This window comes from Eublepharis macularius, chromosome 12 (assembly GCF_028583425.1).
Source record: "Eublepharis macularius isolate TG4126 chromosome 12, MPM_Emac_v1.0, whole genome shotgun sequence".
Classification (NCBI taxonomy): Eukaryota; Metazoa; Chordata; class Lepidosauria; order Squamata; family Eublepharidae; genus Eublepharis; species Eublepharis macularius.
The window spans coordinates 55,158,622-55,181,374 of NC_072801.1; the positions used below are offsets into that span (position 1 = coordinate 55,158,622).

At 45.4% G+C, this 22,753-nt stretch overlaps 1 protein-coding gene across 1 annotated transcript; it reads right to left on the reverse strand.

Annotated features, from left to right (window-relative positions):
• Positions 1-349: 349 nt before the first annotated feature.
• LOC129340252 (von Willebrand factor A domain-containing protein 5A-like) lies at positions 350-22,577 on the reverse strand. Its single transcript, XM_054994933.1, is given in 18 exon segments — positions 350-857; positions 3,046-3,169; positions 3,563-3,753; positions 4,322-4,402; positions 5,564-5,769; positions 6,590-6,732; positions 6,868-7,032; positions 7,699-7,813; positions 8,421-8,500; positions 8,938-9,082; positions 10,005-10,093; positions 10,401-10,579; positions 10,711-10,825; positions 12,041-12,213; positions 12,970-13,192; positions 17,796-17,998; positions 18,345-18,430; positions 22,466-22,577. Coding segments are annotated over 17 exon segments (2,352 nt in total). The 5' UTR covers positions 18,385-18,430; positions 22,466-22,577; the 3' UTR covers positions 350-777.
• Between the last annotated feature and the right edge of the window lie 176 nt (positions 22,578-22,753).

Consider the following 22,753-nt stretch of genomic DNA (forward strand, 5'->3'; position numbering starts at 1 on the left):
TCCTGGCTTCATTCTTCCCAGCTGGTGTGTCAGTCCCCCCGCCCCCCGCACATTCAGCCAGTCTGGGCTTGAGATTTTTCAGTGGCCACCTTATACCTCTGTAAGGCCACCTGGAAGAGACAGCCGTTCAGGAGAACTTTTGAGGCAGCCTGAACCTCAGCAGAGGGAGTATATACCCACACATGGATGACATAAGGTGATTTTAGACTGGCCTTAATGTTTTTATATCTGTTGTATACAATGTTAGTTTTATAAAGTTATTTTTACATTGTTCTTAACCTCCTTGGATCCTAAGATCCTTAAGAGAAGGCAGGCACATTTAAAAAAAAATACACTTAAACAAATGGAGAGAGGTGAATTTTCCATTTTATTTTTCTCGGAGCCATTTGCCACATTATGTGGTCTATTCTTTGGTACGCAGAAGAGCAGCTTTATAACTTGCTTAAGATTTGTTCCCAGTATTGCACCAATGCTAAGCATTTTCTGCTGGAGAGCTTACAAAGTGCAGAGTTTGATTACTAAGCCTGCTATGTAGCAGGTTTACACAGAGAGTGCTGGGGAAAGAGGACTCGGGATCATAAGGCACATCATGGCTGGGGAAGGAGCAGCAGCATCCATGCATGGGAGAGCCCCAGCCTAGTGGAGAGGAAGACTCTCAGGCACGAGAATGAGTACCATCCAAGGAATTCAGTCAAGCCCTCATAAAAGCAGCTGGTTATATGAAAAGAGACAGGGAAGCAGGAGCTCCAGTTCAAGGCACAAGGAACAGAGAGGAGCTCAGAGACCAAAAGTCTGGGGGCTCACACTGCTGCCCAGCACGGCATTGCCAGTCTTCACACAGTCTGCTAGCTGAGACCCTACAAGAGAAAGAGGAAGAGTTGAGAGTCTTTTGCCACAAGCACAAGGTACTCAGATGGCTCTTAGCAGGTCTCAGATACTTTTCAATGGACAGCATCCCCTCCGGGTTTAATGCTCTTGTGTGCAGGAGATTTTCTTCCTGTTTTCTTATTTAAGGGCATGGAACTCTAGCAAAGGAGAGTGGGAGCAACTCTTTCAAACATTCAACAAGAAAAAAAACATATTTAAACCATCTAAACAAGTGATTAACAAAATACCAGATGTCACATTTCCTCAAGAAAGGGTAGGGGAGAAACAAAGATGGAGGGCCCAGCTTCCCCAAAGACATTAGGCTATTGTTTGCCCCTGAAACAATAGCCCAAATATCCTCACCAGGTATTCTGCCACTACCCATCACTTTGAGATCTCAGGCAGAATTTGACAGCCTCTCTTTTGCCTCTCTCTCTCATACCCCTCATTTAGTTTAACACGCAGCTTGGCTCACTAAGAGCTGGCATATATAAAACAGAGTCCTTTGCAAGCGAGTGATCCGAGGACAACCTAGGTTTTCTTAACACAATAAATTTTAACTTTATCTGGAGTATACCAGAGGAAGAAAAGGAAGATGAATATAATTGCAGGGGAGAAATTATTTAAAAAAGGAGGATTTCAGATACAGCAGAGAATGCAAAAACAGGTGGATGCCACAAAAAGCTGATGCGAGCTGACTAAACCAGTGCCCTGAGTTAATGGCTTTCAGATCCTGAGTCATAAGGAACTCCTCTTTCATTGCTTGCTCCTGGGAAAGGCAACCGCAACTCTTGCTCTATACCTCTTCTGGCCAGTGTTAAGCCAATCAGCGGTGACTTTTGGAGGAGAAACCCTGTCCCTCTCTCCGAGGCTCTGGTATTTGCTGCTGTGTTCCTGCTCTTGCTAGAGACCCTGCCAGAAGAGTAACCCCTGCCCCCACTCTTGTAAAAATATCTTTAGAGGGTACTAGATTTGTACACAAAGATTTCAAGAGTTCATAGAGGTTGTACAATTATTTTCAAGGGCTTGAAAGTAATTAATTTTAGCCAAGGGACCTTGGTTCTTGGCTCCCAGGAGACATTTCCCTCCTATCTTCAAATTCAAGGAAATGATCCTCTAATTCAGGGCTCATTTCGAGGGGGAACGCACAGGAACGCAGTTCCGGCAGTTCCCCAAAGAGGTCACATGTCAGGTGGCCCCACCCGCCTAACTCTCGGCCATTTTGGGCCCGTTTTAGCCTGGATTGGGGCCTCTGACGGGTGGTGGATCGCTCTCCCGTTCATCAGTGGCTTGATCCTGACCGTTTGGGGCCCCCTTTCAGCCATTTTTAGCCCCTTTTTGCCATTTTGGGCCCAATTTCGGCCTTGAATGCCAGGATTGGGTCCAAAACAGCCAGAATAGGTGATGTCAGGGGGTGCGGCATATGCAAATCAGTTATACTAATGACACACTTCCAGTGATGGCAAGAGGCGTGGCATATGCTAATGAGTTATACTAATAAGTTCTTCCAGCTCTTTTTCTACGAAATGACCCCTGCTCTTATTCTAAAACCCTTTTAGGCATTCAGGGTCATAGGATGCCAAAGGATATAAAGGGAATAGCAGTGGGCCTCCCCCTTGCAAACCCAGAGTTTGAAATGCTTTAAGTGAGGCAAGGTAGCCACAGGTATGGGGAGTGGACCACTAGGCAATACCAGACAGTGAGGGTATGGCAATCAAGTAGGGATAGAGAGAAGTAAATGCAGGGCTCTTTTTCCTCGGAACTTCTAGGTGCCCAAAGGGGGAAGGGAGGGTCTGTAGAGGAGATGCTACCATCCTGTGACCATAGCATATACAGAGGGTTTGGTTTTAAGTTAGTTTATGTATGTTTCAGGCATGCACAACTGTCTTGGCAAAGCCTTAGATGCCTAAAAAAACAACCCTAGATTTTGACGTAACCACATAATACTGCCCAGCTTTGTGTGAAGGAGTGTGAGAGCAACTCCTTCAAACTTTCAAAAAACTTTGGTCTGAGAAGTGGTGAAATAGCCATCCCTGGAGAACCAGAATCCTCTCTGGGTGTTATCTGGACCAGAGCCTGCTGTCTGGGTCCCTCTCCCCAAACTCCAGCTGCTGCCCCCCCTCCCCCTCTCTGGTCCCATTCTCGGGATCCCTTCATCCACCTGCTGCAAACTCTCACCTGTGTTTCCCTGAAGCCACTTGAGCGCTTTCGCTTCCAGGAGCTGCCACTCATCACTCTGCTCTACAGCCTTGGAGTGCAGCCAGAGGATGGCCAGCACGGTTGCCCACACGTTGGGGGTCACCTGGTGTATGTGGGGGGAAGAGAGACACTAAGTCCTGCCCACTCACAAGCTCCATACAGACCCCAAAATTAACCGTCATCAAGCAAGCAATATGAAGCCACGTCTTCATACTGAGAGAAAATCAAGGTGTGAATATCTGGAATGTATTGACTATGTTTAAGCATTACCATTGTCACTGAGTAGACCACAGTTAAGCTAATTTTCTTATTTCTGGAACTGAAATCCGGACTTCATTCTTAGGTTGGAATCAGAACCGAAGGCAATAACCCCGGTTAGGCTTAATGTTCTTTTTGTTCTCCACCCAGAAACCAAGCAAATGGATACCCAGGACTGCTGTTTCCCCACCTAGGCACATGTCCAAATGCTAGGCTTTGGCCTTGCCACAGAATTTACCTGGTCAGGTGTCTTACTAGAGATCTGGGCCTCACTCAGGCCCAGAAGATCGGCCAGGCCAGAATCGAGGGCCCAGGAGCCATCAGCATTCTGCAGAGAGACCAGCCTCAAGAGAAGGGGTTCCTCTTTCTTCAGGGTAGGCACTTCTCCTGATAAATTACGCAAAGAACAATTTGCAGGAGGCAGTCTTCCTGTGAAAACAGAAAGAATGGATTCAGCTTCTCAGCATTTGACCTTACTTTCTCTGAATGTTCCCTTTATGCTGATATCCTCCTTGCTTTCCTCAACCAGCTTCCTGGTTCAAGGAAAGAAGCAGCCTCTTCCACATGTACCCTGACTAGGCTTCTTCAGTTGCTGAAAGCTGAGCTGATGATATTTTAGGCAAGAGAAAAGGGAAGATGAAGTACTCAGTAGAAGGAGGATGGAGAGTCTTCAGACACAAACTCCAGGCCTCTATCTATGGGACCCACCACACAGTGCCTCATGCTGTATTTGTGTGTATTTAACTCCCCACTCTCATTTCAAATGTTCTCTCAAAACACCAGATTTCCCCAATCTGTCCACTACAGAAAGCGCACCACCAGAAGAAACTCTACGGCAACCCAATTCAAGATTGAAACTGAGTATCCTAATGTATGTCATTTCTCTTGCGTCCCTTTTCATACTGGGATGTTATCACATAAAAGTAGAATGTTTGGAGCCTGGGCGTTCTGTTCAGAATACAAATAGGATCTCTGGTGGTTGCGCTGCTTCTGTTACCTTTTCGTTCTGTCACTGCCATCATGCATTTGACTTGACGTCTGCATCGCATCTTAAGTTGTGGCATTGCTGCACCATAGTCTAGATTGAGGGCGGGGGGGCGGGGGGAGACAGGGTTAGAGCGACCAGGCAATTTTTAAAAAAAAATTATCATATTTGTATCCTGCTGTTTTCTCCACTGAGCTGAAAGCAGAATAGATCTTAGCAGCTTGTGCAGGTTAAGCATCACCCCAGATATATGGGAAAGAAAATTCCAAGTGCTTTCAAGGACTAAGATTCCCTAACAAAGGCCAGAGGCCCAGCTTCCTGCTACCTTCTGTATGCTGACTGAAGAAAAGCATATACCTTTGCTGAATGGATCAAGTCAAGGTCCTGTGCTGCATTTGGCCTCCAGCTCTACCTAGGCAGATGTCCCTGGGTAACAAAAACTGAGCTGGAACGGATTCCGTCACTTGTGTGCCCAGCATCTAGCATGCTGAGGTATGTTGTCCCTGTACATGGAGGCACCATGGCTAATAGCCACCAGTAAAGCTGTCTGCCATGAATTCCTTTTCTATCGTTCCTTTCCCCCATCAAAGCTCCATGAGACAACACTCTTGAGCAACAAAAATAATGACAACTTAAGGGATGACAGGACTGAGAAGAGTTTGGCCACTGACAAAGTAATTTGAGATTCCTCACCAGCTGCTTAAGTATATAGACAATATGTGAAACAGATGTATGGAAGCGGCTTCACATGAGGAGCTCAGCATGTTGGCTGCATGAGGCTCCAGGTACATTATATATTCAACATGAAGGACATGAGGATAGGTGGCTCCTCTTTGCCCCCTTCTGTTAACCCAGCATGAGCCATCATGGCACTCAGCAATCTGTGGAACTCCCTTCCTCTTAAGACTGGCCTGGTATTGACTGTACTCTCTTTTAGGTGCCAGCAGAAAACATTCTTTTTTGCCTGGGCTTTTAATGGGGGCAGGGTGATCTTCTAAGCTGCTCTGACAGTCTGCTCCAGTCTGTCAAATGAGATCCTTCTTAATGCTGCTAATACTTTACACTGTACTTAGATTCTGCCCGTTTGTTGTGGAAACTGTAATTCAGTTGTAAGTTGCCTCAAACAGGTCTCCTGGAGAGGCAGCACAGAAATGTTCTAAATCAATAATAAGCTGGCTTTCTAGATGGAAGGGCTCGGCTTAATCTCCCTTGGTTCAGCTCATGAGCACTTCTGTGACCAACGTTCTCACTCACGTGCATGGGGGACATCTCGGTGGATAAGGGGGCCTTGCACTGGCTGGCCCAGCGCTGTGTTCACCCCCACATAGGCTGTCTGTGAACACACCACCCCGGAGCTCAGGCTCGTCTCCAGAGCCTGGCGCCACTTTTCTTCATCCTTCTCTCCAGTACCCTCCAGCTCCTGCAACAGGGCTTGAGCCGCCAGTCGATGCACAGGGAGCCTGCAGAGAGAGCAGAAGTGAAATTATGTGTCTGGCACCATTTATATTAATTCCATGGCTGGAAAGAAAATAGAACCCCCTTCAAACCACCACAGAAGATTTTCTGTCCACGTTTGCTAAAATCAGACCTAGAAGTGGGTTGATGGGAATGGATGGGCAATTGAAGCCACTAGTCACAGCTGGCCAATTTATACAAAGATTGACTAGCGAGACTGATGTGGGGTCTGTTCCAAATGTAGAATTCTGAATTCTTAGACCCACATTTAGCACATTCACCACTCGCTGGTGACAAATGTGGCGAGAATGAGACCTACTACCCACCCTGGGCCTTTTCTCTCAGCCTCCAAGGACACAGAACAGCAGCACTCTGGTTCAAAACTCACCTTTGCAAATACGTGAATGTATAACGTAGAGATTGGCTGAGGACATGATTTGGGATTCTAGCATTCTGGGATTCTGCCATTTCACTCAAGTAATTCAAGTAATTACACTCAGACAGATAATAACATCAAATGTGCTTTCTCACCTCACTAGGGAGTGCTTGAAAAGCATCTCACTCATTAGAAATATATATTTAACAAGTGGTTTTTGTTTTCAGTGCTCACCCCAAAATTGCTAACATTTTGGACAGAAGAAAACTGCTGTTAAATAAAAAGCAAACAAACAAAAAACCTGAAAAAAAGTATTCAGTGAAAATCTGGAAAAACACAAGTGCCCCCCTCCTCCATTGTTTTATTTTTCTTCAAGCCTTCACCTCTCAATACCAGGTTCAAGTCCATCTCGATGGCCAATGAGAGGGGACAAAGAAGGAGTGTCTTACCTGTCACTCTCCTGAGCTTGGAGAGGGAACTTCATCGTCTCCGTGAAGGTCTGGTCTTGGAAGATGTACTGGAGCACAACAGCCCCCTCCGAGGCACCTGAGGCCTCCAGAGCACAACAACCCTCTCTTAGGCACTTGAGAAACTGGCAGAGCAGAAAGAAAGGAGGAATACATTCTGGGAATACAGATGCCCAAAAGTCTTAAGGCCTCAAGAGGTCTGAGGGCTTCCTTGGCCAAGGGAGAGCCATAGGGATGGATTGTCAATGGAGATTGCTTACCTGATGCTGCCCACGGATCTGGGCATAAATGAGGCTGCGCTGTCCTTCGAAGATGACCTTGGGGCTGGGCCCCACAAGGATGGCCTTAAGACTGGAAGGCAAATCCCAATGGAGTGAGATCCCTGTTGCTGATGGCTGCAGGGCCTTCTTCAAAGATTGCAGTGCCTGATGGGAGAAAAAAAGATATAAATGTAAGCAACTGAGTTCCTTGACAAGGAGACTCAGCTTGCACTTTCTAATGCAAGATGCTAACAAATTCAAAAATAGTTTAAAGATAGGGTTGTGTATGCTTTTTGAAACCAGAACAATTGCTGAATAAGACATTCCCTCTCTCTGTTATCCTGAAACTGTACATGGATTGGCTGTCAAGCACCTAGCATGCAACATTCAAGTCCAGTAGCACCATGAAGACCAACCAGATTTTCTGAATATAAGCTTTCGAGAGTCAAAGCTCCCTTCATCAGATACCATGCAACAGACACTTAATTAGCATGCTTTCAACAGGAAAAAAGCCAACAAGTATGTTGAATTTTAAGCAACAGTACTAAACATCGCCTGCAAAAAAAATTTCCTAGATCTAAATTCTTTGGGCATTACTAGCTGTTCAAGGTGGAAACAAGCAGGCAAGGGGAACAAGATGAGAGTGTCAAGTGAAAACAGCAAGCCAAGGAGCCATTATGGAGCATGCTGTAAGGATAGACTGAGACATGCCTTGCTTCATTTAAAAGTTTGTAGGTGCTCTTAGATAAGGGAGCCTTTCAAGCTACCCAGATCCCAGGGGAGAGAAGTCCAGCCTATGACGGAGGGGATGCCAGGCGCCTTGGTCCTCACCTTGGCCTGCATGCGTTCCTTGCCCGTGATGAATTCTGCACTGCCCCCGGCTGCTCGAGCGATGCCTTTGATGAGGGCTGTGGAGGCCCCTTCGCCAATGCCAAAGGAGAAGCACCTAGAAGTAAGGGTGCAACCCCCCCAAAAACCTCTGGAGTTTTATACATTTAGTATCCAACAAGAGGAAAAACCATGTGATACCCTTTTATTCAGTCCCATCACAATCAGTCCCATCACAACCACACACAATAATGTGCAAGATTTGAAGTTCTCCAGAATTCTTCAACAGGCTGGCTGTCAGAAAAATAAAATGGAGGGGGATATTTTTGTAGCGTGCAATGTGATGTAGAGAAATAAAAATCTTGCACACAGTTCTTTGTGATTTTTGTTGACCTCACTAAAAGGTATTATGTGGGGTTTTTTTCCCTTTTGGATTTTGTTATAGACTGAAGCAGCTACCTTCAACTTTTTTTTATGAATGCTTTTTCTTTTTATTAAACTTGTTTTCTTCACTGTTGGGTATATTAAGATTACAGCATTAATTATTCAATTTGATTTTCATTTCCACTAGTTTTGATGGGAAACACACTTCTTATATGATTTAGGTTACATTTGGCTATTTATTAACTGATAGAAGTGTCAGAGGTGCAGAGATTAGACTACGGCAGAGAAGGAGATGCAAAGAATACAGGGTGAGTGTGTGATCTCTTGTTCTTAGTTCCTACCTGTGGGAGCTGCTGTGACATCGTACTTCTTCAGTGACCTTATCAGTGTTAGATACTTCTCCATCTGTGAACACAAATAGCTGAACGAGAGAGCAAGAGCAAGAGAGAGAGGGGGGGATGTGAGAATTCTCTCTATATCTAGTTCAGCCTTGTGAATAGATCTGTGACATTAGCGCCTAGAGTTTATTATGCCAGTTTTCAAACTGGAGCCCACTTAAAGACAATCAAGAAACTGCCTCTGGAAATCAAAGAGTTCTGTTTTGGCAACAAGATGCCAACTGCCTAGCCTTTGGAATGAATGTTACCATCCCTATCTGTTCCCACTGGCAGAGCCACAGAAGACATTTCTGATTCCAAAGGCAGCTTGGGGAGATATCAAGATATTCAGCAGCTGTTGACCAGTTGCTTGAATGGTGGGAATGGGAGACTTAGATAATAAGGGCAATAAGACCTTGTTCCTTCAAAGTTGTCATCCAGATACATAGTACAGAGGGAAACTGGCTCCTAGTGGCAGTACCTGGCGTGGATGTCCTTCTCGATAAGCCTGGCTGTAAATGGCCTTCAGTGGTTGTAGAATCTAAATGCCCCCCAAGTCAGCCTGTAGGTCTTTCACACGCTGGAGAGATTCCGACATGGTCTGCTGGGTGTATTCTACGCTCTGCCTGATGAGGGTACAAGAAAGTGTCAGAAAGTCAAGAATGCAAAGGACCTGCTTTCTGAGGGCTTTTAACCACATTATCTACTCTTTGTAAACTGCTCTGAGTGAGTGTTAAGTCATCCTGAAGGGCTTTATATGAATTGAATGTTGTTTTTGTTGTTGTTGCCCTTGCTCTCTTCAAGACTTGTACCAGCTGACCCAAACCATTCTTTCACTCTTTCACCCTAGTCTAACAACAATCCTCTCCCATTCAAATTCAAGCTGTTAGCAACCTGTTACTGCCAATAAGACGGCATTAACTGTGCAGAACAGGAGAAAGACATGCGGCTCTGAAGAGCCCTGGGAAATGCAGACACTGGAAGAGGGAAAACAATAGTAAGAAGCAAAGGCGCAGAGAATTTCTATGGGCCATGATACACCTTGCAGAAGAAGCAGGCTTGTAGACAAGAATGAAAGGTCATGGTTTGTGCAAAGCCCAAACGGACTTGTTTTCTCTTTTCCTTCTACCACATTTGGTGACCATTATTGTGGTTTTTAACCCTTCCTTTGTCAAAATGATTATTTATTACTTTATTGATTTAAAACATTCCTGCTAAGAACAGTGAGTGGGAGAATGCCAAACAAAACAAAGAAGCCTTCATTCAGTCATGGAAGACAATGATATATATATAGAGAGAGGAGTCTTCATTTGGAAGGAATCCCAAAAGTTTGGGGCCAGGGCTGAGAAGGCCCTCATGTAGCCTCAGATGGCAGGGATACCCCAAACAAGGCTTCCGAAGATGACAGGTGTGGATGAGTACTATTTTATTTTTTCTTGACTGTAGCAGTATCTCCTTTAGATTCAGGAAGGCAAGATGGAAAGAGGAGAGAGTGGAAGGAACAACGAGTGAAGGAGGCTAACAAGCATACAACACTCTCACACTCACGGATAGAACGAGTCATAGGTGGATCCAAAGCCGTAAATGTTGAAGTAGCAGCCCAGGGGGAGGCTCTTTAGCAGCAGAATCAGGGTCTCCTGAGTAGGGGGAGAGGAAAGGTAGCATCACCTTAGATATCCCAACCAGCCCTTTAGAATTTGGTTGAGTTTTATCTCCAGGCTTCCACAGAGCACTTCCTGTCTCCTTGTCACTTGTTTCCTCTCTCATGCAACTAGGCTCCAACAATCTCCTCAGTTTGCTTCCACATCACAGTATATCCTCCATGTTTCCACAGATGCTTTCTCTCTCATTCTCTACTCTGCATCCTTCCTTGTTTAACCAACTCCCACATCACTTCACTTTCCCTCTTCCAGAGGCTCCAGCATTTAATCCATTTAAATGTACCTTGGCGCTCTGAATACGTGGTGGTGCATCAGAGCTGCTGGAATCAGTGCTGCAACCCATGCTGCCAGACCGATTCAACAGGAAGATGAACTCCCCGGTGGCATTCAGGCCTGGTTTGGAGGCACAGCGCAAGCTGGGGTACATGGTGACCAGAAGTGCTGGGTCCCCCATCAGGGAGCCTGTTTGGCACAGAAAGAAAGGAGAATCAACAGGTATTTCCACACCAAGTATTATGCTGACCGTCACTACCCAGGCCAAAGGTGTCTCCCAGAATCCCTTGCACTTCAGCCCTGGTCCATGGCTTGCCCACCTGGTGCAGCTCCAGGCTTCCCAGCCTCGAGGACTGCACTGGGCTTGTGAACTTCCTCATAATAAATCAACAGCTCCACATCTCGGTCAAACTGGTGCCCTTCAGACAAGGAGATCTTTGGGGGAGAAAAACATGAAACCGAATGAAGCACTGGAGCTGGGAAACACATCAATTTCCACAGCAACTTTCACCATTTACTTTCGTATGTACATTTTTAACATTTTGCCACGAGGTCAGTATTGGATATTTCCATACTGCAAGCATATTGTGAGAAACACAATAATTGCATTTAAAAGGTACGCCAAGATAAAAAACATTCTCCTAGAGAAGGCTACTCACAGTGCCTTTGCATGCGTCACTGCTGCGGCCCTGACTTTTTGTGGCCAACCTACATTAATTCTACTCTTTTTCTCTGGGCTGGGAGGAGCTTGATCACAGAATGACACCTGTGCAAAACATTCAACAAAACAATGTGCAGTGAATGGAGCCAACCTCTGCAATTCTGCGTGAGTCACTGTTCTGGGCTTCCCTCCTTTCAATGAGAAGGGATGTCCAGAGTAGAAACTCATGCAGAAACATGGGGATGGGAAAGAGGCATTGAAAAATGTATAAAGCTTACTCCTATACCAAGCATGTCAAACAAGGGAGAAGGGGGTCATATAGAGCTCCATAAAGTCCCCAAATAATTCCCAACATCCCACTACACTTCATAGAGATGACTGACCCATATCCAGATTTAGGAAAACTAAATCCTTCCAGTGGCTTCCCCTGTATGCCTGAAGATCACTTTACAGTATTTAATTGGCAGCAGGAATGGGAAAAGAGCTCAGAAAATTCACTTTAAAATGCTTTCCCATTTATGTAAAACAGGGAAAATCTTGTTATGATTCGTAGCTTCCTATTTAAGCATCCCCAGGTAGTACCAGCATCTGGATTACAAGTGTTTGTGGCATATGCCTTTGAACTGCTGAGTTGAAGGGGGGAGGGTGAAATATGCCAGAAGAATTGCCCTTTTCTGTTTAGTCACAACACAGTGCAGAATTCCACAGAGTGGTACAGTTTTTGGCAAACTCCCTTCTTCCTATTGTCAACAGGGAAAAAAAATCTTGTTATGATTCATAGCTGCTAATTAAGCATCCTCTTGTGGTACCTGCATATAAGGATTATAGGTGTTTGTAGCATTTGCCTGTGAACTGCTGAACTGAAATGCAGGCTTAAACAGTTGCAGTAACAGTTTTAGGGAAGAGTTTACACGAATTTTCTGTGAAAGAAATAGCCCTTCTTCAGAAACAACCCCCAGCATAAATGGTCAGTTCCGCAGAAGCCCCACCTGGGCAGCAGTACGGTCTTCTGCTGTGAAGCGAAGGGGCACAAGGGTGCATTTGGATTCCACCCGGTTGATGCCGTTGGAGGACTCCAGTGTGGCGCTGAGGCTGAGCGTATACGGAAGCTCTCCCCTGGGCACTCGGGGTATGCCCTTGGTGACGGTGTCCCCTTCTGACCCTACAGAGAGACACACAAGTAAGGACACCATTATATGAGAGAGGGGGGACACCCTGTCTTAATACATGAACAGTCCACACTGTGCATCTCTGGTATCAGAGGCAGGAAAAAAGGGTTATTGCAGGTAAGTCACAGTCAGACAGAAACACATAGCACAAGGAATGGATAGAGTCTATATAAGGACTTTCTTTTAGCCTGGTCAACATGTGCAACAGTTGTGCAATGGCATCTAGCACTTGAGATAATATTTCTGAATGGTTTCTATGTAAACAGCTTCTTGCCTCTAAAGAATTATCGCATTAGTAATAACATACCGGCTGATGGCAATTCTGAAGTGTCTCCTGGGAGAACAGGATATATGTCTCTTTCTAAAAATGATCTCTCTCTCTCTCTCTCTCTCTCTGCCTGGAAAGATTAGCATGTAGATGTAAACACTTGACAAAGAATACGAAAAGGAATGAAAGTGGAAGATCTCAATCCAGTCAGCTGTGGCAAGATACACAGCTGTGTTAACAAAATTTTGGGCCTCAATGTGTCCATGGTGGAATGACAGCTGTCCATTAAATTGTACTTTTTCTCCAATTCCCTTACAACTTGTGGGTAGGCGGGCCGGTCTTTGCTCAGGAGGGAGGTTTCCCCAATATGAGTGTCTGATATGATAATAATTTTCCCAATATGTTTTTAAAAAGATAGCCATGCCCTTCCTGATTTTTGATAGGGAATTAAAGTGATATTTTTTGAAGTGAACATACGAACCCTGGGGTGTGTAGCGCGGGTTCAGCACAGCAGGCAGGACAAAGCGGACGGCCCCATCAGGCTCGGGAGCCAATGCCTGGACATAGCGCAGCTTCAGCGTGGCCTCCCCATCGGGAGGAAGGTTGCCCAGGCTGCAGGTGAAAATGTCACTGGTGTTTGTCTCCCTCTCAAGCAGGAAGGCTCCCCGTCCTTCGCTCAGGGCATCCTCGTATTCCTGCTGTGCCTGTGTTGGAACAGGGAGAGGAGGGAGCATTAGGAGTGCAGGGGGTACAAAAGAAAGTGTGCTATTATGTTGGTGAATATGCTGTCTATAGGAAATGCTTTGAAAGAAGATGCTCACCAGGGAAGAGGTTAAATCTGCTTGTGCCAAGATGTTCCATGCTGTTCTCACACCTGGAATGTTTTGCTGAACCATAGTTGAGGGACTTTGATAATAGACTTCGGTCAAGGATGTGGTGGTTGCGACTCTGATGATGGGTTCTTGTTTAAGTACAAGGTAAGAACATAAGAACATAAGAACATAAGCAAAGCCATGTTGGATCAGGCCAGTGGCCCATCCAGTCCAACATTCTGTCACACACAGTGGCTAGAAATCCAGTGCCATCTAAAGGACTGTCAGTGAGGCCAGGACACCAGAAGCCCTCCCACTGCCTTCCTTCCAGCACCAAGACAACAGAGCACCACCTCCCCACAAAGAGAATACCATCTATCTCCTGTGGCTAATAGCCACTGATGGACCTCTGCTCCATATATTTGTCCAGTCCCCTCTTGAAGCTGGCAATGCTTGTAGCTGCCACCACCTCCTGTGGCAACGAATTCCATGTGTTTATCACCCTTTGTGTAAAGTAGTATTTTCTTCTATCTGTTCTAACCCGACTGCTCAATAATTTCATAGAGTGCCCACGAGTTCTTGTATTGTGAGAAAGGGAGAAAAACACATCTTTCTCGACCTTCTCTAACCCGTGCATTATCTTGTAAACCTCTATCATGTCTCCCCTCAGTCGTCTTTTCTCCAGGCTAAAGAGCCCCAAGCGCCTCAATCTTTCCTCATAGGGAAAGTGTTCCAACCCTTTAATCATTTTAGTTGCCCTTCTCTGTACTTTTTCCAGTGCTATGATATCTTTTTTAAGGTGTGGCGACCAGAACTGTACACAGTACTCCAAGGTAGAGGCATATGCTGTCCTCCAGCAACATGACAAAGTAACTCTGCCTCTTTACTCTTTTCTACTTTTCTGACCAGCTTATTTTCCTCTCAGTAATATATTTAATTGCTTCTACAATGCCTACTTTAAGCTACTTCACATATTGACACATGCACGTATGTGTCTCAGGTATCCTTTTTTGCTTTTGACATTCCCCTGCTTTTTATAATTTTTTGCTTTTTGAATATAAGCCAGCTTCCCTCTCCCAGCCATTTCCATACTAATACACAATGTTTATACATTGCCATTTTCACTGTCAATATGCCCACACAGTATCCATTTTTCTACAGTCCATTTTAGATATATCTGACTCTTCTTTCTGTCCTAAACTGTTATCAGCTGTGTCTTAATTTGAATAGTACTAAAGATAATGTACCTTATTTTTATTGTCATCCCCTTCTAATTTAAAAAAAAAATTCTGAAGACAACTTTGATTTATATTTTGATATAGCCATATCCCTTCAATATCATTTTATCTAACTGCCTGGAGTGTGGATCAAAAAACTTTCATATGTAAGTTTTTAAAATACATCAATTCTAATCAAGTTATGTTGTCTCAGGTGCCATTTTATCCCCCTCTCCCTTTCAGTGGAAGCTCCAGTATTCTGGAGCATCCTCTCCAAACAGGGCCCCAATGCTGTCAGCCTTCCATAAGCAATGTCAGGGCGTTCCTTTTAGACTCTGAATTTTATTTCATAAACAGCATGTTCTCTTAAGGGAAAACTGCATAGCTGTTTTCTTGTTGGTTTTAATTGTTAATTGTCTGTCACCTGTGGGTCTCATTTTTTGTATGCCACCTTGAGGTTGTGGAGAAAGGTAGCTTATGAAATTTGTATTTGACAAAACACACAAACAAACAGGGACGAGGTGGGGGTGGGGGGGGGGGGAAGAGAAGCATTGAAATGTAATGTTGTGTACTTGGGGAGTGTTTTGGACAGGACTGGTCCCAGCTCTGCCTCTCCTCAGAAACAGCCAATGAGAGAAGGCAGAAAGCTGGGATAGAGACAGTTGGAGTCCATTGGGATTAGATTTAGAGAGGTAGAAGGGTTTTAGACACTGCTAAGGGAGGCAGTTCTGTTAACCTGCTCTGTTACATAGTAATCATTCCCCGTTCAGTTACAATATATATGTTTTGAAAACATTCACTCTTACGTTCTTGTAAATAAAAGTTCATTTTTAATTTCTGTTTTAAAACTGGCGGGCATAAAGTTGTTGCTTGAGAGAAAGTAAAGCACACACACAAACCTCAAACATTGTGGGCAAATATATATAACATAGAGACAGCAAAAAAAGCTACAGTAAACTCTAAGTTTCCTTTCCCCAATAACCCTGGGCAGTAGCTGGGTGATGGGGAGTGAATATAGGGATTCGGCTGCCTGTCTGGTGGAGCTTCTGGAAGAGGAGAGAGAGAGAGAGGACCCTGTGAGGATTTGGGTCCGGGCTCTCTGCCTGGAAATGGAAGGGTAGACAGGTTATGACTGGACATAAGTGCTTGGGAAGCGTCCAAAACTGTGAAGGGAGGTTCCTGGTGGGTGGCGGTGTGTAAGGGTGTGTGTTACAGGAAGTAAAAGTAATTAATCTGTTTTGTTATTGCTCAGACATCCAAGATGGCTTAGAACAGTAGTTGTTAATCTTTAATTAGCGACAGCTCTAGTATAATTTTTGATTATATTGCAGTAATAATATACAGGACCTCAAAAGTCTTATCAAATCAGCAACAGCATCAGTACTTAAAATTCACTAGAATATTTTTGACTGTACACAACGAGGAACATGTACTTGATTCTTTGAGGAAGCGTATATAAGCACAAAGCATACTAGATTTTCATCCTCTCTCTTCTTCCTCAAGCACAAGCATAACTAGGCTAGGAAGCCCTTTCCCACTCCCTTGACTTTTCTCCCAATTCTTTTTACCTGACCGATTAATCAAATATTACATGATTTTCACCCTGTTTCATATTCAAGTATTCTAAACATATACAAACAGGGCAGCAGAATACTTAATAAGCAAGTTATGGAAAAAATTACATCAGCAATGGTTTATTCTGAGCACATTTGGATTTATTGACAGAAGATATGGACTGGGGGGACTGATCTTACCCAAGAGAAGTCTCCAGCTCCCCTCTGAAACTCAGCTCCTGTTACCGAGCAGCCCCCCTCTCCCTGCCTGAGACCAACCACAAACTGCCTTCCCTTGAGTTCTACACTAAAAGACTGCCTTGCATGTGTGCCTCTAATACACGTGTCAGTTTCATATCTGATGCTGTCACAGACTGTGGCCATTTCCACACACGTTGAATAATGCACTTTCAATGCACCTTCGCAATCCTTTTGAAGTGGATTTTTTGTTCCACACATGGAAAATCAGTTTCAAATGTTCACTAAAGAGTATTGAAAGTGGATTATCCAACGTGTGTGGAAGCAGCCTGTGTCAGTTTCCTAGACGAATACATTCAGAACCCTTACGTGGCACTGCCCTGCTCAAGCTTATATCTGGACTCTCCTGTGTGATGTTGCCCTGTTACCAACCACGGACTGTGTCTTAAACGCTGCTCCCTTGCCTGCCATGAGAGCTTGCCTCACCCTGGGCCCCAGCCACGCTGTCAGCAGACAGATGCCAGCCAGGGGAAACCTTCCGCGAAAATGGCCAGGCACTCCCTGGCCAGCTCCTGCCGGGAGCCTCCCGTGGGCTGGTTGCCCTCACTGCCAGACAGTCTGCTGGTAAGCCCTAGCCGTGCCCAGACGATCGCCATGTTCTCAGACAGCCAGGAAACTGAGGGAAGCTGCCTGCTTTGGGAAGCCATTTCGAAGAAGCGAGCGGACCATGTACACAACGAGAGAATCCCGCTCTCCTCTGCATATCTTAACACCTACCTGGGATGGAGATTGATCATCAGTCAGCCAGGGCAATCAACAAATGCACATCAAAGCCACCTTTGCACTCCAGACGTGAAGTAACACAGGATGACCCTGGGAACGAGCAAACTGCCCGGATCTCCTTCCCTCCCCTGTCCCCTCTCCCAAAGGGTGTCATAATATATCAATTAGGCTTCAAATATTGTCCAAACAAGGTTGTTCCGATGGCCCCAAATCCTTTTGATTTAAGTCATGAGAACCACTGACAGGGGCGCCAGTCCCTGGGTGCTTTGAAGGTATATAAGCTAGCCCCTCGAATCCGAGGGCGCGCGTGTCATTCCTGTCCTAACTTCTGTGTTCCCCCTCTACCCGGGGTCTTGGTGCAGGCACTGGATCCCCCCTTCGCTGCTGAGATCTCTATTCCTCTCCAGGAAGGTGAGCATGTCCCAATTCATCGCGATATCCTGCTCATGCATCAGTCTCTAATTGTCCTACTCTGTATTTCTTAGCTCTTGTATGCAATCTTGTATGTGTGTGTAAGCTCAGGCATACGCCACACTATTAGAAAATACACGTTATTGATTGAATAATTGTAGTCTGCCTCTTTGTCACAGAGATTTCTGGAGGGCAGGACCTTGGTATAGCTGGCTAGATCCGCACTAAATTTAGTTCTGGACTGCTAAGCTAACTCCCCATCTTAATAACAGAGCAGTTCCAGTAACACCCCACCCTCCCAAAGATTGCCCATGCTTCCCTGAGTTACTTCACCTGTTTCTTCTCTCGGATTTGGGCCTCAATCCGTGTCCCACCGATCAGGCCCTCAAAGGCATAGACAGCAGCTTCATCATCCAGAGGGAAAACAAAGGTAACTTCCACTGCGGCCTTTTCTTCATTCTTGTATCGAAGCTCAGACACCACATCAGCCACAAAACCTTGGACCGCCACATCCACGGAGATGCTTTGCAAGGGCACTGGAGCAAAGAAACAGCAAACAAGTACAGTTAACACTGTTAGCTCAAAACTTGGCCTTGGCAAGACCTGGGTAAGGACAGGAAACCCTGAGCCCAAAGTTCAATGCTCAGCAGCACAGGGTGGGGGAACCACTCTCGGCAGGCAGCCAAGTCAGCTCTGCTTCCTTCTTCATACTAAGCTAGCCAGATGGGTTTGTACCCAAAATTTCCTGAAAATCAGATCCACAACTGATTTGAATTTTTACCACCATATAAAATGCTACTGTTCTAAGCTTTATAAGTTTATCAATCACTCTTTCTCTCTCACACACATACACATGTGAATAACCACATATTGGTGATTTACCTGGCTCCCGAGACTTCGTGATGAGGCCACAGACTGTCATATTTAGTCGAGGATCTCTGGAGAAAAGGCTGAAATGCACACCCCAGCTGGGAAAAAAATGAAAGAGAAAGAGAACGAGAGAGAGAGAAGAATTTCTATTTTCATTTTTGGTTAGCAGGATTAAAATAGCTTGAAAGCCTGAACCTATTAAAAATGTTCTGCCATTCTGCTAATCTGCCACCCCTTCATACTGTCCAGACCTCCCTGTCCCACAGGAAACTTGGAGTGGGGGTCAAGGAGCAAAACACTCATAACTGGAGCCAAGGGATGAGTCCTCAGTTTCAAGGGAAATGGGAGCCACCACTGGTCTCTTTACCTAACTCTCAGCTGCGAGACTGAGAAACAGGCCTCCAGTCTTACCAGGAATTAACCAAGAAGTCAGCCCTGCAAGGTAGACTGCCTTCAGTTTGACCTCCACAAAATAATGAACTGGTAACTGGTAGCCAAATTGACCAGAGTACTCGTTTACACTGAAGCCCCCAAACCCATGTAACACCACAGAAGTATATTTAAGTTCATTAAAGAAATAAAGAAATATACAAAGCAGGAAAGAAAATATTAAACTGGAATAACTACCCTAACATACTACACAAGCTTTAGTTCTCTGACACTGACGTTACCATGTCAGCCTAAAAGTACAAGAGTCCAAGCAGAACTTCACAGTCCAAACACCACACACAGAGTCCTGGACTGACACCTATCCCGGTAGTTAGTGGCACGGGCAGGTATCCACCACAGCCACATGCACTGGCCAAGGAAGGAAGAAGAGTACAAACTAGAGTGAAGACCATCGCTTTATTGCCATGCTGCCTGCAATATGGCCTGATCCTGACTGATCATCCAATGAGCATTGCTAAGTCTTGTGACTACATCCCTCTGCAGCTGGCACGTATTCAGAATTCGAGCAACTCACCCCACACCCCGGATCCCTTGCACTAATGAGATGGCATGTGAGTGCAAAACTCCCTCTCAGCTCTCGGCCTTGAAGCTCTTGATCATGCACCTATACCTCACTTCCATCCCATCCTTATCTCTCTGGGAACTGCAAAATCAGACTGACTATTTTCTAGAAATTGGCCTTCTGCAAGATAACTAGGCCATAAAAGCCTGAGTCAAAGATTTGGAAAAGCCAAGAAATGAAATAGGCAAAGCCAGTTTCTTGACACATACAGCTTTGCATTCACATTTCACCATGACTAGAATTCCATAGTTGTTTTCCAGTTTACAGTGCAATCCTAAGCAGAGTTACACCAGTCTAAGCCCATTCATTTCAGTGGGCTTAGACCGGTGTAACTCTGCTTAGGATTGCTCTGTCAAAGTAGCTAATTCCGCTCCTTTTACCATGTCTCAGACACTGGATGCTTAAAAACAGAGACTTTTAGAGCCATTTTCTCTGGGATTATTAATCTGGAATAGATACTTCTGAGGATGGTTTTCATTAGTTTGGGTTAGAAGCCACATTCCAATATAATTCCTCAAGTGCAGATAATAAGTTGAGGCTTTCCATAAGTCAACATACAGGCCTTGCCCAAAGACTTAGAACGAAAGAGGCCAAACACACAGGAGAGGGGGCTGAGGAGAAAAAAGGCCAGGCAGGAGGCCTGTGTAAGAACAGAAGAACAAAGCACGGAATTTTTAAACAGGAATTTAAGGGGAAGAGCTGGATAAAAGCTAGAAAGCAGAGACCTCCAAGTGCCAGGGAGAAAGGGGGCAATGGTTGAAGAACTGGGACAGAATTTACTGAGGAGAAGCAAACTGGAAGAGCCAAGAGAGTGAGAAGAGGCATAGAGAAGATAGCTGGAAGGAAAAGAGTGAAGGTACCTAGACTGGATCTCAAAAGAATATGAACAGAACACCTGTTTTTGGTTTGTTTTTTGTGATTTCCCATGAACTGCTGTCCTCTTTACTTGGAAGTATGGTTGCCAACTCCAGGCTGGAAAATTCCTTGAGACTTAGGAGTGGAACATGTGGAGGGTGGTGCATGGGGAGAGGAGGAACCTCAGAGGAGTATAATGCCATAGAGTCCACCCTCCAAAGTAGCCATTTCCTCCTGGGGAAATGATCTAGGTGTCCTGGAATCAGTTGTGATTCCTGGAATCAGTTGTGATTCCAGGAGATCTGCAGGTTCCACCTGGAGGCTGGCAACTCTACACCAGAGGGAGTTTTGCTTTTTCAAAAGCGTCCAGGAACAGGAAGAATGTCTGTAATCCTGCCTGCTCTTTCCTTTCTTGGCTCTGGGGTGCCAGGCTCCACCTCCCGTTCTGCTGGGGGACAAATTGCTATTGCATCATGAGATTGAAGAAATGGCCCCTGATAAAAAAAACATCTCCTTTTCAGCTCTAAATCACAAATGCTGATGCTGGAATAAATGGTGTTCATCTCTGTGATCCCACTGGACACCTTTCCCTGCCCTCAGTCCCACCCCCACTCCGCTTAAAACCACAGTGCAGCCTCAAAATGAGCCTGCTGTGAAGTTTCAAGAGGGCCTGGGATTGTCAGTGCACAAAGCAGAGGGTTTCTCTCTCTGCACCCAAACAGCTGCAGCCAGAGTTGCCAGTGCAAACAAGGCTTGGAGATCAGATGACCTGTGGGTGGTTTCCTGGCAGAATCCCCCCCCTTTCCCAGCATCTGTTTTTAGAAATTAAAGTGGGGGGGGGGTGGACAGGAGTAGCATGAGGATCAGGGCTAAAGGAGGGAAATTAGTCTCTTCTAATGGGGCACCAAGATCCCAAAATGGGGGAAAGGGTGTGGCTGTGCAGAATGGAATGAGGCAGTGGCACCAGCTGGCAAATGGTCAGAATTAGTGTTGGTTTAACAGGGTGGGAGGTGCCAAATATTCTGGGGTTGCCAGCTCTGGGTTGGAAAAGAAATCCCTGGGGAATTATTTTGCAGGGGGGACACTGGTTTGGGAGGGACCTCAGCAGGGTATAACGTCTTATAGTCCACCCTACAAAGCGACATTTTTCTCCACGCGAACTGATCTCTGTCATCCGGAGATCAAATGCAATTCTAGGTGACTGCCAGGCCCCACCTGGAGGTGAAACAAAAGCGAGGCACCTTCACCCACAACAGGTATACAAAAGAGTAGAGTACTACAAGTGAAGGAAACAAAATAAACTTAACTTAGTACACAATGAGATAATTCAATTATTGTAATGAAACTTGCTCATGCACAGAAGTCATAATAAACAATAAAGCCAACATTGCAACAACTCCAGCTGTTGTTGTAACACAACAAAGTCCTTATGGTCACAGTAATTCACAAAGGTAAAGTCCACATAAGGTGAACATCCCACAGGGAAGTCTCCAAGGAAAATAACCATCAAGTCTGTATGATTCCCACTTGGGTTGAGAGGAGGAAAGGCATAACTCTGGAACTGCATGATTGCTGCTTGCCCACGCTCTTGATAAAGATCCCGAAACAGGAGTTTAGCTGCCCTGTTGAACGTCTGGTGGCTGCTATTCCGTGGCAAGTTTGGCAGTCTGACCCTGGACCCTCCCATTGGGGAGGTGGTCTCCAAGACATACCCAAGGAGACCACTGTGGGACAAGAAGAGGAAGTTTCTATACAGAGTGAAAGACTTTGGGTTTTGGACTGTGGGACTCGTGCCTGATTTTTTGACTATATAAGCACCTGGCACTTTAAGGGTATGATATTCTGTATGTCAATTGTGGAAAGTTTTGAGTTGCTATCTGGTGCTCATTAAGGTTTTGTTGGTCGTGTAGACTTAATCCATTGTAGGTTCTTTATTGTTAATCAGATTACTACACGGGGTGCCCTTTGCATTTGGGTTATTGTTTATTATGACTTACACTTTGAATCCATTTAGGTTTTCCCACCTGAAGGTGGGCAAGAGGAGCAATCAGAGCCGGATTCAGGGATAAACTACTGCTGTAAAAAGCAATTTAGGGAGTCTCGGTAGGAAAAGCTCCTAAAAGACCAGCAGGAAGGCCGGAGCATAACAAGGCCTTTTAAAGGACAGGCCTGACAGAGCCCCTAAAGCGACAGATTATACAGAGAGCATCATCATGTCATAAGCAAGACCTGGAAGAGGAGACGCAAATGGGCGGGGGTCTCTTACCGGGTGCAACCGCGCGGCGTGGTTTACCTTGGATGATCCCCGCTACACATGGAGTAAACTGTTTGCTCTAATCTCTAACGGGGCGCAGCTCCGGGGCTGTTTAAAAGTGAGACCGCAATATTAACAATGGAGTCGCAGGACAAGGAAAAGATCGCTTTACCCGAGACCTCCGAGGCAGCTTCTTGCTCCTTCCAGCGGCTGCGGGACTGAATCGAAAGCGGAGTTTCCCCCGCCCGGTCTCCAAGAGTTCCCCTTATCCCCACCCTCGCCAGGAAGCCTCAGCAAATT